The following is a 14,771-nucleotide window of genomic DNA, read 5'->3' as shown; positions in this document are numbered from 1 at the left end:
CTAACCACCTGTTGAATCCTACTGGCAATCAGCCCCACCTTTGGGTGAGGTCCTAAACTCATCTGATTTACACAACAAAAAAAACGTTTATCATTCTCTATTCTTAGGAAATTCCTAGGGTTTTGGGAGCCTGGAACCACCCGTACAGGGTGGGGCAAAGATAGGTTTACAGTTGTGAGTACACAAAATACAGAGTTTATTTTTGGATGATTATTCATTATTTCTTGTGTTATTTCCATGCAAACAGCTGTAAACCTACTTTTGCCCACGCTGTATATGAGGAATATATTTTGACCTACTAATATATTTTTTATAAGTCACCATATCGGACTATCAGAAGGACCATCTTATACTTTCTTTTTTTTAATTTTATTTATTTATTTGTTTTTAATTTATTTTTTAGAGAGGGAAGGGAGGGAGATAGAGAGAGAGAGAGAGAAACATCAATGTGCAGTTGCTGAGGGTTATGGCCTGCAACCCAGTCATGTACCCTGGCTGGGAATCGAACCTGGGACACTTTGGTTCCCAGCCTGCGCTCAATCCACTGAGCTACGCCAGCCAGAGCTACCATCTTCTACTTTCTTGATATTCCTAAAACTTCACACTGATGTCCATTATAGAAACCATCGTCATTTCAAAGCTGTTAAAATGTGTGTGTAGGGGGGGAAATGTTCATCTCAGATTTGATGAAATAGGACTCTTGCTGTATTATCTTGGGCAAACAATTTAACCCGTGAAGCCTCAACTTCCTGCTCTGTGAAATGGGAGCAATAGGATCCACCACACGAGACCTGTGAGGACTGAGCAATAACGTGTGTCCAGCGCCCGGCGTAACACTGGGTGTATCAGTGTTCAACCAGGGAAGCAGGGACCACTCTAAGAATGTAAAATGGATCATTTCATGCCGGCTATTGGTGACACCAGTAGTGACCGGGGTGACAGAAGGGCCGAGAAGCCCAACAGGGAGCACTGAGGCAACCCAGAGAGGAGCAAAAATGAGAAGCTGCCCCTTCTTCCACACTGGAGGAGACGGGATTAAGGGAGCCCGCGTGTGTTGGAGCCACAGTAGCCCATCCAGCAGGAGCTGGAACCGCAGAGGAGTCTGGTCTGCTGCTGGAGACCCTCCAGAGCCTGAACAAGAGACAAAAAGAAAAGAAATAACTTGAATTTTTCTCTTCTTTTTTAAAAAATATTTCATTTATTTATTTTTAGAGAATGGAAGGGAGGGAGAGAGAAACATCAACGTGTGGTGCAGTTGCCTCTCACGTGGCCCCCACTGGGGACCTGGCCCACAACCAGGCATGTGCCCTGACTGGAAATCGAACCTGCGATGCTTTGGTTCGCAGCCCGCGCTCAGTCCACTGAGCTACACCAGCCAGGGCCAAATTTTTCTCTTCTTACCTTCCTGTGCCCTGCCACTGTCTCCCACTGGCGAAACCCAGGCATGAGGCCAGCTGTCCTAGAAGCCTGAGAAACTGCACCTGGGAGGGCAATATGGAAAAGAGCGGAAGGACTGGGAAGGGATCGGCCACAAAGGGTAGAGGACGACCATTAGGTAGAAATGACTTAAACCTTTGAAAGTAACAAAATCCCCTGACTGGTGTGGCTCTGGATTGAGCGCTGGCCTGCGGACCAAAAGGTCGCCAGTTTGACTCCCAGTCAGGGCATCAGGCCTAGGTTGCGGGCCAGGTCCCCAGTTGCGGGGCCGGGGGCCGAGGGGGGGTGGGCAGTGTGAGAGGCGGCTGATCCATGTTTCTCTTCCTTTCTCTCTCCCTCCTTTCCCCTCTCTCTCAAATAAAACCTTTAAAAGAAAACAATTTGTTTTACTTTTTTAACTTTTTGGTTCAACACTAGGACACAGACACACATATTAGATAGCACTGTCTTCTGCCTATTTTCCCACTGGAGGTTCCTCAAGGGCAATAACAGGCAAGGAGCTGCCACCTCCTATGATGACCGTGATTCTTCCAGAACACCTCCTGAAGGGCCTGTCTGAGGCTCTTCTTGAGGAGGTGTCACTCTTTTCAGAAAGCGCTCCCACCATGAAGTCAGTAGGCCATAGGGACTGTTCAGACCCATGATCATCTTATGGGACCACTGCCACAGGCAAGCAAGTCTGTACGATATTCTGAATCATGACTGTGCTTGGTCTGTGACAGAAGCATTTTAAGATGGCGTTTCAGTGAGGGCCGTTATCTCCACTGAAATCTCAGGAAGCTTCCAGGGCAAAGGGAGATGCCCCTGTATGTCACAGGTACAAGCCCAGCCCCAGGAATGTGATGCTACAATGTCATGGCGACCCGACTCTGGTCTTGGGGTTCCGAAGGATTTGTGTGTGACCTTGAGAGGGTCACAATTTCTGATTTCACTTCAAAAGCTGGAAATCAGCACTGACGGGGTGATGCAGTTGGTTGGCTATAGTCTAGGGAAGGGAAAGGTCGCAGGTTCCATTTCCTGTCAGGTCACACGCCTGGGTTGCAGGTTTGGTCATTGGTGGGGAAGGGTACAAGAGACAACCGATCGTGTTTCCTGTTTCTCTCTCACATGGATGTTTCTCTCCCTCCCCCTCTCTCTATAAATACATAAACTCTTGAAACAAAAAAACTGGAAATCAGAGAAAGCATTTATCTCAGTCTCTTGAGATCTTGCTTCCAGGTATATCCTCTGGATCAAATAAGTTATTATAAAAATTTAAAAATAGTAAGTAAAAACTGGAAGTCATAATCACTAGGGAAGGTTTGCATACACCCACACTCCACTTGGCTCATCATCTTTGCATGCCCTTGTCCAGAGGCTCCCCGATGTTTTTCGGAAGAACGTGTAAGTGTCTAAGAGACAGTATGTCGAAGATCACATAGCTGACAGATTGGAAGTAATTCCGTTTCCACTCTTCCCACGCTAAGACCCTTTCCACTCCCCCACCGGTTCCGTTCCCACCGCGGGAATCTTCTATTGGAGGAAGGTTCGGTCAGGGAAAGGCAAAAGGGACCCCAATCAAAAACTTCCTTCATGCCAGCAAACTGCCCGAGCAGCATCTCAATGTAGGGCGGCAACCCAGCGGACTCGGCCAACCGGCTCAGGAAGACCCCTCCGGGGTGAGCCCGAGGTGCTCCCTCCCCACCCTGACATCGGAATGTGCCGAAAGTCCGCGGGCCCTTCGCGCCGCCCGGCGAGTCCTGAGATTCTAACGGAGCCGCGTGCGCGGGGCGGAGCCGCGCCGGATTGGCTGCGCCGGGTTCGGGGGCGGGCCCTCGGCGGGCCGGCTCGGCGGGCGCCGACAATGAGGCTCCATAAAAGGGAACGGCAGGGGGCTGGGGCCCCGGATTGAACTCTCCCGGTCCGGGGTCCCGACGCTGCAGGTCTCGGGGAGGCCCGGACGTGCCCGTCGCAGGTCCGGCGGGCGGCGAGGAGTGAGCGAGCGGCGGCGGGGAGGGGGCGGTGCGGGCGGGAGGTGGCCGAGCGCCCAGGCCTGCGCACGGGTCCTCCAGCGTCCAGCCGCCGCGATATCCCCAGCCGCACCATGGCCCTGAAGGCCGAAGGCGCCGCAGTCGACTGCTTCGAGGTGACACTCAAATGCGAGGAAGGGGAGGACGAGGAGGAGGCCGTGGTGGTGGCCGTAATTCCGCGGCCCGAGCCGATGCTCAGAGGTGAGGATGGGAGGGGACCCCCACTTCCGCTTCACGATCCGGGGCTCGTTCTTGTCCCCCACCCAGTAGGGGCCCGGGCACCTCCTGCCTTTCTTGGGTATGGGGTTCATCTCCCGCCCCGGTTCTGCTTGGGCCCGGTGAGCTCTTGCCCCGCCCCCACCCGGGTTTGGAATCTCAGGCCTCCCTGAATTCCCCCCTCCCCCGCCCAGGGTCTGGAGCCTTCGATCCACACCCGCAGCGCTCGGGATCCTCTGGTGCCCGAGCACCCCCTCTCCCGGGCCCGGCACCGGTGGCCGGATCCCTGTGGACACTGGCTGTCTGCGGCCGCGGTCTCCCGCCCCGCGGAGCGGAGGCAGGCCCGGTGGCCAGGCTGTGCTGCAGGCCGAGGGGCGGCAAGGCCTCCAGGCCCGAGACTGGGTGCGGCAGCCTGGTGTCCAGAGCAGTTCGGGGGATCGAGGCAGGCGCCGCTGCCTCCCGCCAAGAGGGTTTTAAGGGCCCTCGGTGTATACAGGTTTCCAGTTCCCCCTTCTCTCCGTAGGCCTTCCACTTGGAAAGCCACAGGTGTCAGATTCTGGAGCTTCAGGGGTGCTTGGGATTGCTCGCAGCACCCGGTTTGGGGAAAGAAGTGCCTGCTGAGGAGGGAGAGCGGTGGCGGGAGGGAATTTGAGGAAAGGCTAGGAACCTCTGCTCCCCTCACCCCACCCCCCTTCCACCAATTTCTTCAGCCACCCCCCCCCGCCCCCCCTCCGCAACACCACCTTGCAGACCTTGAGGAAACAAAGGGCCACCGTACTGGAAGAAGTGCTAGTCATGGAAATGCAAATACCTTTTCATTCCCAGATACCTCTCGTCTTTGGAGGGAAAGCACCCTATAGGGGTCCAGAGCGAATCCATTCATTTTTACCTCAGGGGAAAGTGGTGCCCGCCGGCCCCTTAGAATCCGGAGGGTTAGGAAGTGAGGGAGGGACTGAGCCGCGCTGTCCTGCGAGCTCTCAAAGTGACAGAGACCCCTTCCCCACTTCCGCTGTTGCGTAGTGGGCCTCCACGGGCGGTGGTCTCAAGCCTCTCAGCAACCTACAAGAGTGGCTTTCTTTTCTACTCGGGTCGAGGAACTCGAAGTCCAGAGCAGTTGAACCCAGGACGCCTGCTCTGTGCCAGGCACTGGTTTAGGCTGGGCATGCTAACGGCTCTCTACGAGAGTGGAGCTCTGGCGTTCTAGAAAACACACACACACATACACACACACACACTGAGGACCAAAGGCAGACAAATGTAAGTAAATGCGTAGGATGTTAGGTGGCAATAAGGGGCTCAGAGAACACTAAAGCAGCTAAGGGGGAAAGAGTGGGGTGAGGGTCTGATTTGGAATGGCAAGTGGTCGGGAAAGGCTTCTGTAATAAGGAGGAGTTTGAGCCCAGATCCAAAGGAAGTGCAGGAGTGAACCTTGTAGAGAAATGGAGGGAAAGCATTTTAGAGAGAAACGCAAGTACAGAGGTCCTGAAGCAAGACACTTCTTGAAAGGTTTGGGGTTTGGGAGAGAAGAAGAGGATGAGGTCAAGGCTTTGGGCCTGAGCAACCGGAGGAATGGGCCTCCCTCTTGCAGAGGTGGGCAGCCCGCGATGCAGGCGTGGGGAGGCGGGGAGTTCGGGGCGGGTCAAGGTCGATGTGAGGTGCCTGTGACACATCTGAGGGCAGAGGGCAGGCGGGAAGCTAGACAGACGGGTCTAGATTTCACAGGGGAGGCTGGCTGAGGATAGAACGAGGGAGATCGTGAGCAGGGAGGCAGTGGGACAAGACCGTGCGAGGAAGGGGTCCAAGGACAGGGTCCTGGTGTGCCCCGGTGACACCAGGCTGGAGATGAAGTCAGCCCCTCGTCAGACATGTCTGAGTGCCGCTGCATGCAGGCAGTGTGCGTAGCGCTGGAGACACAGGTATGAAGGCTCAACAGTCTGTGCTGCCGGGGAGCGCACAGCGTCCTGGGGAGGTGCGGGGACAGATACGGCAGGGCATGCATCGGGTGCTGGCGTGTGCTGTGGAGGGAATGGAGTGTGCGGGGCAGCGGAGAAGGCCTTGGTGAGAATGCGGTTCTTTAGCGGTGACCTGGAAGAGGGGAGGTTGCCGCTCAGGCCCCTGAGAAGAGGTGACGAGGGAAGGAATGAAGTGAGGAATGGGCACAGGAGCCCCAGTGACGTGAGAAGGTGGTAGCCTGGAAGCTGAGTGACAAAGGCGGTAAAAGCGATGGGTCAGAAGGTGAGGTTTAAGAACTGGCTGCCGGGTTTGACATTGGTGGCCTGGGCGAGAGCTGTGGCAGACGAGCAGTGGGGAAGAAAGTCTGACTGCCTGCCCCTTTGGGTAGAGGTTCCGGTCCATGGCCGCCTGGGGGATAGGTACCACCCAGCTTCGGGCCTGGAGCCCCTGAGTCCAAGCCAGTTCTCAGCTGTTTCAAAGGCCATGTCTTCCATACGGCACCCAGGTATGCGGGCCTCCCAGAGTCCGTCCCATCCTCTCCAGTGGGAACAGATGCACCCATGAGGAATCGTAGGTGCTCCGCACAGCCCTGGGCTGCCTGCCTTTGCCAAGCGACAAAGAGCTCCTACCTTCGCAGCTGTTGGTCCTTGTGCACAAAGGGCGGGTGCCAGGCAGACCAGTGGGCACGAGGTTACAGCTGCCAGAGCTCTGGGAGCTCTGTGCAAGGAGAGGCTACTTTTGGTGGGCTGACCTGCCTTCTGAAGGGGCCCCCGCGGGGAGAGAGCAGGCACATGGCGGAAGGCTCACTGCGCATCTCTCCTGTGCACCAGGCCCTGTGGAAACAAGATGATAAAATTTACTATCTTTGTCCCCGAGAAAGTGCGCTGGGGCCTGGAAGTGACGCATGGACATAACCAGCTGCCGGGGGTGGGGATTCGAGCAGGTCCATCACAGAAGAACAGGAGTTTGCCGGAGTGACCGGGGATTCCGGGCAGATGTGTCGAGGCTGGAGATGGGCAAGAACTCACGGCCTGCTGGGAAAACACACGTGCGCCTGTGGTCTGAGGCCAGCGTGAAGGGGGGCGAGGAGATGCCCCGGCGGGAAGGCCAAGGCACGCAGGCCGTGTTTAGTGTTACCAGCCCCTCATGGGCTCCAGGGAGAGGGAGACAGAGACGGGGTGGTGGTAGGCTAAAAATAAGAGGCCTAAGGGAGAGGTAAGAAGCATTTTTTTGAGATCAAAAAAAAGAGCTGTTGGGGAATTCCTGATTTCGGGCAGAAACCCGGATACAGGGGCGGGCGAAAGTGGGTCTACAGCTGGTGTGAGTCTGCAAAACACACAGTTGATTCTTGTGTGGTTGTTCACTTATCGATTGTCGTCTTCCTTATTATTAACCCAGGGGTATTTATGAGGAAGGGAGGGGAACCATCACATCCGTGGGTGGAAGGCATTCCTGTTGACGCAGGTGAGCTAAGTGGTGACGCAAATTCTAAAGAATGTCTTTAGATAACTTGAAACATTTAAAGAATGTTTTAACCCTCAGTCCATCAGCCGCCAGTCAGGTGGTCGTCGTATCTGCTTCCCTATCATCCTCGCAGACAGGCCTCTAGGCCACAGCATGGCGTAGGCCCTGTCCAGAGGTGACTGTGTCCTTGGTAGAGTTCGGGGGCGGGGAGGGGGGGGCTGAGGCAAAGACGGGCAAGGCTGTTCCTCTGAGGTGGCAGCTGCGGCTCCATTTATTCGGCTTTTCCGCAGGGGAAATGCTTCTCCCCCTCCCTCACACCACCAAGTTTGCGGGTTTGTGTTCTGAGTAATGTTGGCCACTGGCACCTTTGCTCATGGCTCCGCCCCCTCCTCTCCCTCCACAGTGGCCCACCAGGAGAAGACCCCGCCGCGGAGGCCCAGCCTGCTGGAGGCGGGCGGCAGCAGCTGCGAGGAGCCCCGACAGCAGGTGTCCTGGGAACAGGAGTTCCTAGTGGGCAGCAGCCCAGGGGGCAGCGGGCGGACGCTGTGCATGGTGTGCGGGGCGGAGATCCCGTTCCCCTCCGCCGACACGGCGCGTGCGCACATCCTGGAGCAGCATCCGCACACCCTGGACCTGAGCCCTTCTGAGAAGAGCAACATCCTGGAGGCCTGGAGTGAGGGGGTGGCCCTTTTGCAAGATGTCAGAGCTGAGCAGTCATCCCCGCCCAACTCAGGTAGTTGCGTGCAGGGTGGGGGCGGGAGACAGGCAGACCCGTGGGAGCACCTGTGGAGTTCACGGGGCATTTGCACCCTTCAGACTCGGCCCAGGATGCCGGTGCAGACCCTGACTCTGCCCCAGACGCTGACACGACGCCAGCAGAGATTGTCGTTCTCCTTGACTCTGAGGACAACACCTCCCGCCCGAGAAGGACCCGGCCCAGGGGACTCCGCCCCCTTGAGCTTCCTGGTTAGTCGTGGGGAGCAGTGAGGCTGGGCTGGGGCAGATGGGGGTGGGCACAGGCTTGTGTTCTGGCGGGAGAGAGGCTACTGGGCAGGTAGCTTCAGCAGCCCTGAGGTTGCAGGGTTCAGGCATGTTCCCTTAAAAAGGTCTGTGACCTTTTCTTCGTTCGCAGCTACCCCTCCCGCCGAGCCAGTAAATAAGAAGCCCCGTGGTCAGAGATGGAGGGAGACCGCTGAGGAAGAGCCAGTCAGAAAGAAAAGAAGCAGATCCATGACCAAAAACCTGGACCTGGACCCAGACCCGGACCCGGACCCGGACCCAGGTGGAGAGGGAGCCCCGGGTGGGGGCCCTGGCTGCGGTGCTCCGAAAGGAAAGCCGAGAGCACCTGCGCCTCATTGGAGTGGTGCCCGGGCCTTTAGATCCTGGTCTCACAGTTCCGTCTGTCCCGCCTTCCAGACTCCCCGTCACCTGACTCGCCCACGGAGACGTTCGCCGCTCCCCCCGAGGTCCGGCACTTCACCGATGGCACCTTCCCTCCCGGCTTCGTCCTCCAGCTCTTTTCCCATACCCAGCCGAGGACCGAAGACTGCAAGGACGCGCCCAAACAAGGGACAGCGGCTGAGGGTGGCCTTCCGCAGCCGGAAAGCCCCTCTCCAGGTGAGCCCCCGAAAGGGGATGACCTCTGAGGGACAGGCAGGCTGCATCCCTGGGCTCCGGCCTCCTTAAGGTGGTTGGCACTTGCATCCCCTGAAAGATCGGGCCTGGGGCCGGCAGGTTTGGAGGATATGGGCTGGGCTTTGCTGGCAGGTCCTGAGGCGTGTCCTGGAGTTGGTCATCAGGTTGGGCTAGGTCGTTGCTCCCCAGAGTTTGAGTCCAGCTGGAGCCTGAGTGGCACCCAACTGGTACCCTTCATCGGGGGGGGGGGGGGGCGGTGAGTGCCCGGCGGACACCTCTGTGGGCAGAGCAGCGCAGGGAGCTGCAGAGGAGAGCGGTGAGTGTGTGTTTTTGCAGCATGCCCTGCCGATCTTAAGGATCATCTACACGCAGTTCCCTTGGTCCTTACAAAAGTGTCTTCCAGAGAAGAACCCCCGTGGTGCTTGTATTCGTTTCCTGTGGCTGCTCTGACAAGTTGCCACAGACTGGGTGGCTCAGGGCAGCACAGACACATTGCCTTTCAGTCCTGGGGGGTCGGCGGTCTCACTGGGCGGAAACGTCCCAGTGTCACCGGGCTGAGTTTCTTCTGCAGGCTCCGGTGGGGCCCTTTCTCTGGCTTTTTCCAGCTTCCAGAGGCCTCCCGCATTCCTTGCTCTGTGCTCTTCTGTTTTCAAAGCCCACAGCGACCCACAGAGCCTTTCTCAGGGGGCCGTCTTTGGCCTGCATCTTCTGCCTCCCTCTTGCCCACCGGGGACCCTCATGGCTGCAGAGCCCACCCAGGTGGTGCAATGAGCGTCCGTGTCCAAGGCGGCTGACGGCGCCATTAACTCCATCCGTGGTCCCCATCCTCCCCTGCCGCGCAACATTCTCGATTCACGGGCCCTGGGGATTAGGACACCGACGTCTTTGCGGGTGGGTGCTCTGCCCACCTTAGCCTGGTAGCCAGGTGGTGGCAGGGCTCAGCTGAGACTAGAACGTGCTCCAGGAGGCCAGTGGCTGAGCCTGGTTCCTCTCTTCATCTCGCCACGCCAGGCACCGCTCACAGCCTCTGGGGCTCAGGACGTCGCTCTTGGAGCGAGCGACCCAGGGAGTGCCCTGTCCCGGCCTATCTGAAATGAGCATTTGGAGTCAGAGCCCGAGAAAGAGGGCATGCGAGAGGAAAGGGCAGGCGCGCCACTGCTTCGGCCCGCGTCTCTCTGAATCTCTTGCTCCGTGCCTGCCAGGCCCCGCACAGAGCTCTGGGAGCTCTGGGTGTGCACGTACGTGTCCACACACACGCCGCTTCATTTTGTGCCAAAACGGGCTCCGCTTTTTCTCATCTCGAGGCAGGCCTCATCCCTTCCGTAGGTCGAGGTTTGAACTGTCTCAGGGCTCAGCTTGAGTCCCACTCCAGTCCGGCCTCTCTGAGACTGTGCTCTGCTTGGATGCAAGCATTCTGAGTCCCCTCGTTGTCTTCGGGGGGCTGCTGCTCCAGACAGCGGGCCCCTTCCTCTGCTCAGCGGGTCTTCTGCTTGTGTCCTCAAAAAAGAACCTTCATTGTGACCCTGGGGTAGCCGGTGCCCACACTCCCCCCATCTGGAGCGGCAGATAGCTGAGCCGGGAATCCCTGAGGTCTGGGGTCCCTGTGCGGGCAGTGGGAAAAGCCTGAGGCTTCAGGGTCCAGCACACTGGTCGAGGGGCGTGAGAGGGATGGAGGGGACTGACGGGCGTTCTTGGCAGCGGCAGGGCCTGAGGAGGTCTCGGGAGTCCAGGAAGCCACCGACGACACCAAACAATACGACAGCAAGTGTTCCGCAGCCCAGCCCCCGAGCGAAGCCCTCCGGAAGATGCCCCAAGTGAGGCAGCCCTTGTCCCCAAGGAGCTCGTAGTCCGTCTGGGGCTGCCAGTCAGAGGCCGCAAAGCCGACGGTAGTTGGTCCTGTGCAGAGTGAAGGCTCCCGGCCAGTGGTCCCCGGCTGTTCCAGGATCTCGAGGCTCCGATGGGTCTCTCAGAAAGTGGTGCAGCTCACACCGGAATGCCTCCACTTTGAGTTGTCTCCTATATTCAAGTTCTCTGAAGATTTTATTTGAATAAAGATACTACCACTCTTGAAAGTTTCAAAACCAAGGATTTAGAAGTTGGAAAAGTTCGCTGTGGTCAGGTCACCCGAGCTGATGGATGTGAGTGTGAAGCAGTCGGGAAAGACTTTCCAGGACTTTCCAAGGGTCTTGTAGGATGGCAGTGAGCAGGGTGCTCAGGCCAGAGGAAAAGGTGGTCCTGAGGGCCCACTCACAGATGGTGGGGAAAAGAGCCTCTTTGTCTTTGAGTCGGACCCAGACACCTGGCTTAGGATTCCTTGGTCCAACCCAGCGTGTTCCCAGACTGACCCAAGATGAAGAGGGGGTGCCTGCATGCGTGTGTGAGAGCGCGCGTGTGTGTGTGTGCGTGTGTGTGTGAGAGAGAGCAAGCGCACGCACATGGGAGCTTCGTGAGGGTCAGGGTCTTTGTTCGCTGCAGTGTTCTCGGCCCCTGAGACAGTGCCTGGTGCAAAGAAAGCCCTCAGTAAAGATTCACTGAAAGATGAGTGGGTGGCAGCCCTTCCAAGAGCCACTCCTCAGAGCAAAGCCTTGATGAGAAACAATGGACGCCGCCCCCGCCCCCTCCCCTGGAGAAGGTGTGCGCATGTATGCACCCGCACAAATGTGGAAGGCGGGGGATGGGCCGGGCCCGACGAGGAGGGGAGGGGGTGTAGCTCTGGGCCGCTGAAGGGGCTCAGCTTGGCTGGTGAGCCCCCCTGGCCTGCCCTTTTCTGGCCCTGGGGGCTTTCATCACTCCGCTTCTGAAAGGGCGTCTCTACTGCGTCTCAGGCCTCATCCTCTGGTGCTCCCTTTCCCTCCCTGCCCCTCACCCCCACCACTCTGTGACCTCCCGACTACCAGGGAGAAGTGGTACCTAGTTCCGCTGTTTCGAGAAGTTTCTAACTTGGCAAGTCCTTACTCTTTGTGTCCACACAGCAGTCATGTGGGAGCGTGGTTTGCAGAGACCTTCAGGGAACCCCCTGGAAGCGGGGTGTCTGGAGGGCCCCGTGGGCGTGTCTGTTGCAGCCAGCCAATCTGCTCTTCCCAGCCCTCTTTCTGAGGAAACTGGCCACCTCGTTCTCCAATTTGCTCGGGTCAAACCCTCATAGTCATCCTCTTGTCCCTCTCAAACCCACGTCAGTCAGCTGATCAGGGCTGGTAGCCCCACCGCCAGCTGTGCCCAGAATCCGCCTTCCCGTCACCACCTCCACCGCAGCTGCCCTCGTCCACGCTGTCTCTCGCCGGTTCCCTAACAGCCTTCTAACCAGTCTGGCTTCCCATCCTTGCCCCTGTGGTTGGGTCTCGCACAGCAGCCGGTGTCCCTGTGGAAACAAACCCTCAGTCTCACCCTTTCCTGCTCTGCGCAAAGTCCTTTTGTGCTGCGCCGTCACTCTCCAGATAAAAGTGCTAGTCCTCGTGGCGCGTGATCCTCAGCCCAGGAGCCTTCCCTGTCTCCACCACCCTCTCCCGCTGCAGGTGAAGGCCACGCCCCCGCCCCCTCGGCACCGCTGACTGCTCATGTCCCGTCCATCTCGCTCACGTGTCAGCTTCATAAGACCTCCCCCCCGCATCCCCTTCCTTGGCGTATCTTTTTCCTTCTGTCCATATATATCGTTTTGCATCTTCTGTTTATTCTCGGTGATTGGCTCTCACCCCTGGGACGTAAATTCCCAGAAAGCCGCTCGTGCCGCTCCATGCGCGGCTGCACCCCCGGCAGCTGGAACCGTGTTGGGCACAGCGCAGTAGCCCAGTACGTTGCTGCCGAGTTGGGCAGCAAATGAGTGGGATCCCACCTGCCCTCACAGAGCTTCTAGTTTATCGGGGAGACAAACCAGCCTCTGTGAGTACAAAGCAGAATTTGCTCAGCTGGGCTTCCGCCCTCACCCGGCGCAGGGCTCTGGAAACGAGGGTGGGGTTCGCAGAAGCCTCCGGGAGCACCGGCTCGAGGCGGGTTATCCGGAGGGCCCTGACTCTGCTCTCTGCACAGGTCCGCCTCCGGGGCTTTGCGGGACGCTGGACCTGCAGGTCATCCGCGTGGATGGAGGAGCCCCTGGCAGTCAGCCCGCTGCAGGACTGGTCCAGGCATCCCCCGGGGACCAAGGGTGCGGGAGCAGGTGACACCCTGGCCCGGCCCACGGCCTGTCGGAACCCAGCACCACTGTTCCGGGGCCGCAAGAAGCGGGGGCGGTGCGTAGCTTCCTCATTCCAGGGGGAGAGGGGCGGAGCCGGCGGTGTCCCCTCGTGGCTTCTCAGAGCTGCCCGCTGTGCCACCTGATGAGGAGTAGAACCGGGTGCCAAGGCAGGATGGAGGCGAGGAAGCGGGCACAGAAACACGTCTGCCCAGCGAGCTGGGCGAGGGTGGCTGAGGCCGGGGTGTGGTAGGGCTCTGGGCCTGGGGAGAGCACCCGCCCCACCCTTCGCTGACCCGGACCGCCCTGTCCCCCGACCTTTTCCCACCCCACCCCCCAGCCCTCCACCATTCTCCCGTGGCACAGTGCCTTACACGAGAAGGAGGTGGTCGCCATGGGGTTTGAGCTGAGTCCCACTACCTCGGGGGACACCTCTCCTCCCCCACCTACCTGTTCAGGCTCCCGGACCAGGAGGCCTCCATTACCTCCTCCCGCCCCACCCCTGCAGGAGGCCCAAGAGCCCACCTGGGGGCTTCACCCCCTACACACACACACACACTCCTTCCTCCCTGTTTCCCTGTTGTATATATCTCCTTTGTTGACAATAAATTATTTTTTTTTATTAAGACAGTTCCGTCTGGGCCATCATTGGGGGAAGGGGCTTGCTGGCAGGATCCGTGGCCTCCTGGGCCAGCCTTGAGGGGTGGGAGGGCTGAAAGGTTGTCCTGCGTGGGAGCCAAAAAGTCCCCCCAGCCAGGGGGTAGGGCAGGGGCACAGGCTGTGTTGGGCTAGCAGGCAGCCAGCTGTCAGTCACAGCAGCACCCAGCCTATCCCCGCCCTCTGCCCTGGACCTGGGGCAGAAATGCCCATCCTTTGATGTACTGTACTTCCCACCTCACCTGACGGGCCACTGCCGAGAGAGGCCACAGGGGTGGTTGCCCAGGGATGCTCGCACCCTCGGGGCCGAGACTGGACCTCTCTGAAGTGAAATGGTTGTGGCCAGCCTGCCCTGGGAGAGACGCCGCCCCGCCCCGCTCCGCCCCGCCCCACGAGGGGCCGGTGGGCCTCAGTGCAGCCCTGCCTTCAACCGCTCAGCTCAGGGTGCTCACTGAACGCTCGGTCTCACCCTCTCCTTGGTTTCATTGAACCCGAGCCTCTGCCTGGTTCCCCGTTTCCCAGATCAGGAGCCGGCCCACTTTGGGTCTCGTCACCAGATTCCTTACTGTCCACAAGATGACCGTCCCAGGTCATCGTGAGGGTTTGTTTTCCCTTTGGTGATGGGGAGCTCCCTCCCAGAACCCACACAGCACGGGTTTAGAATCCAGAGGCAAGTGGGATGGGTAGAATAGTTGCCCCATCTGCTCCTGAAAAATACTGTGCAGGCTTGGGGGGTGTACAGCTAGGCCTTCAGGGCAGCGGGTCCTGAAGGACACCGACTAGGCCAGGCTTTGAGACCCTCCAGAAAGCCAGTCTCTGGGCCCGGGGTGAGAGTGCTGTGCTTGTGCGGCTGCTGTCGCCTGGGGCCAGCATGAGCCACACAGGGTGGGAGTGACCTCATGGTGGGTGGACTCAAGACATGGCCCTTTCTCCCCATCTGACTCACAGGGAGCCCAGGGGTATAGGGGACCCCGGGCCAGGGAGACTGGAAGGCTAGGCTGTGCAGTGGAAGGAGGCAGTGGGCGAAGATTCAAGACGCCCTGCATGCAGTGTCAGGGGGGCAGACATGTCCGCCCCGTTTGTGCAGGGTGGCAAAACTTGTATCCTCCCTAATGGGGACAAATGGTGCTAGAAATCCGGCTCTGAAACAGGAATGGGAATTATCACTGTCAGTTCCTATTTATCAGTCGTGTGACTGTTTACACTGACGCCGACGTGCTTTCAAACAGCGAGGC

The 14,771-nt window shown here is 58.5% G+C and overlaps 1 protein-coding gene across 1 annotated transcript; it reads left to right on the top strand.

Moving 5' to 3' along the window:
• Positions 1–3,369: 3,369 nt before the first annotated feature.
• On the top strand, positions 3,370–13,507 carry SPINDOC (spindlin interactor and repressor of chromatin binding). The gene is given in 7 exon segments (XM_045855133.1): positions 3,370–3,647; positions 7,483–7,812; positions 7,896–8,045; positions 8,212–8,361; positions 8,496–8,696; positions 12,738–12,786; positions 12,788–13,507. Coding segments are annotated over 7 exon segments (1,245 nt in total). The 5' UTR covers positions 3,370–3,520; the 3' UTR covers positions 13,026–13,507.
• Positions 13,508–14,771: the final 1,264 nt, after the last annotated feature.

The sequence above is a fragment of the Phyllostomus hastatus genome, unplaced genomic scaffold (genome assembly GCF_019186645.2).
Source record: "Phyllostomus hastatus isolate PE091 unplaced genomic scaffold, TTU_PhHast_1.1 phas_scaffold_11, whole genome shotgun sequence".
In the NCBI taxonomy this organism is placed as follows: domain Eukaryota; kingdom Metazoa; phylum Chordata; class Mammalia; order Chiroptera; family Phyllostomidae; genus Phyllostomus; species Phyllostomus hastatus.
The sequence above is the reverse complement of the archived record's forward strand: the minus strand, read 5'-3'. Positions and strand labels throughout refer to the sequence as shown.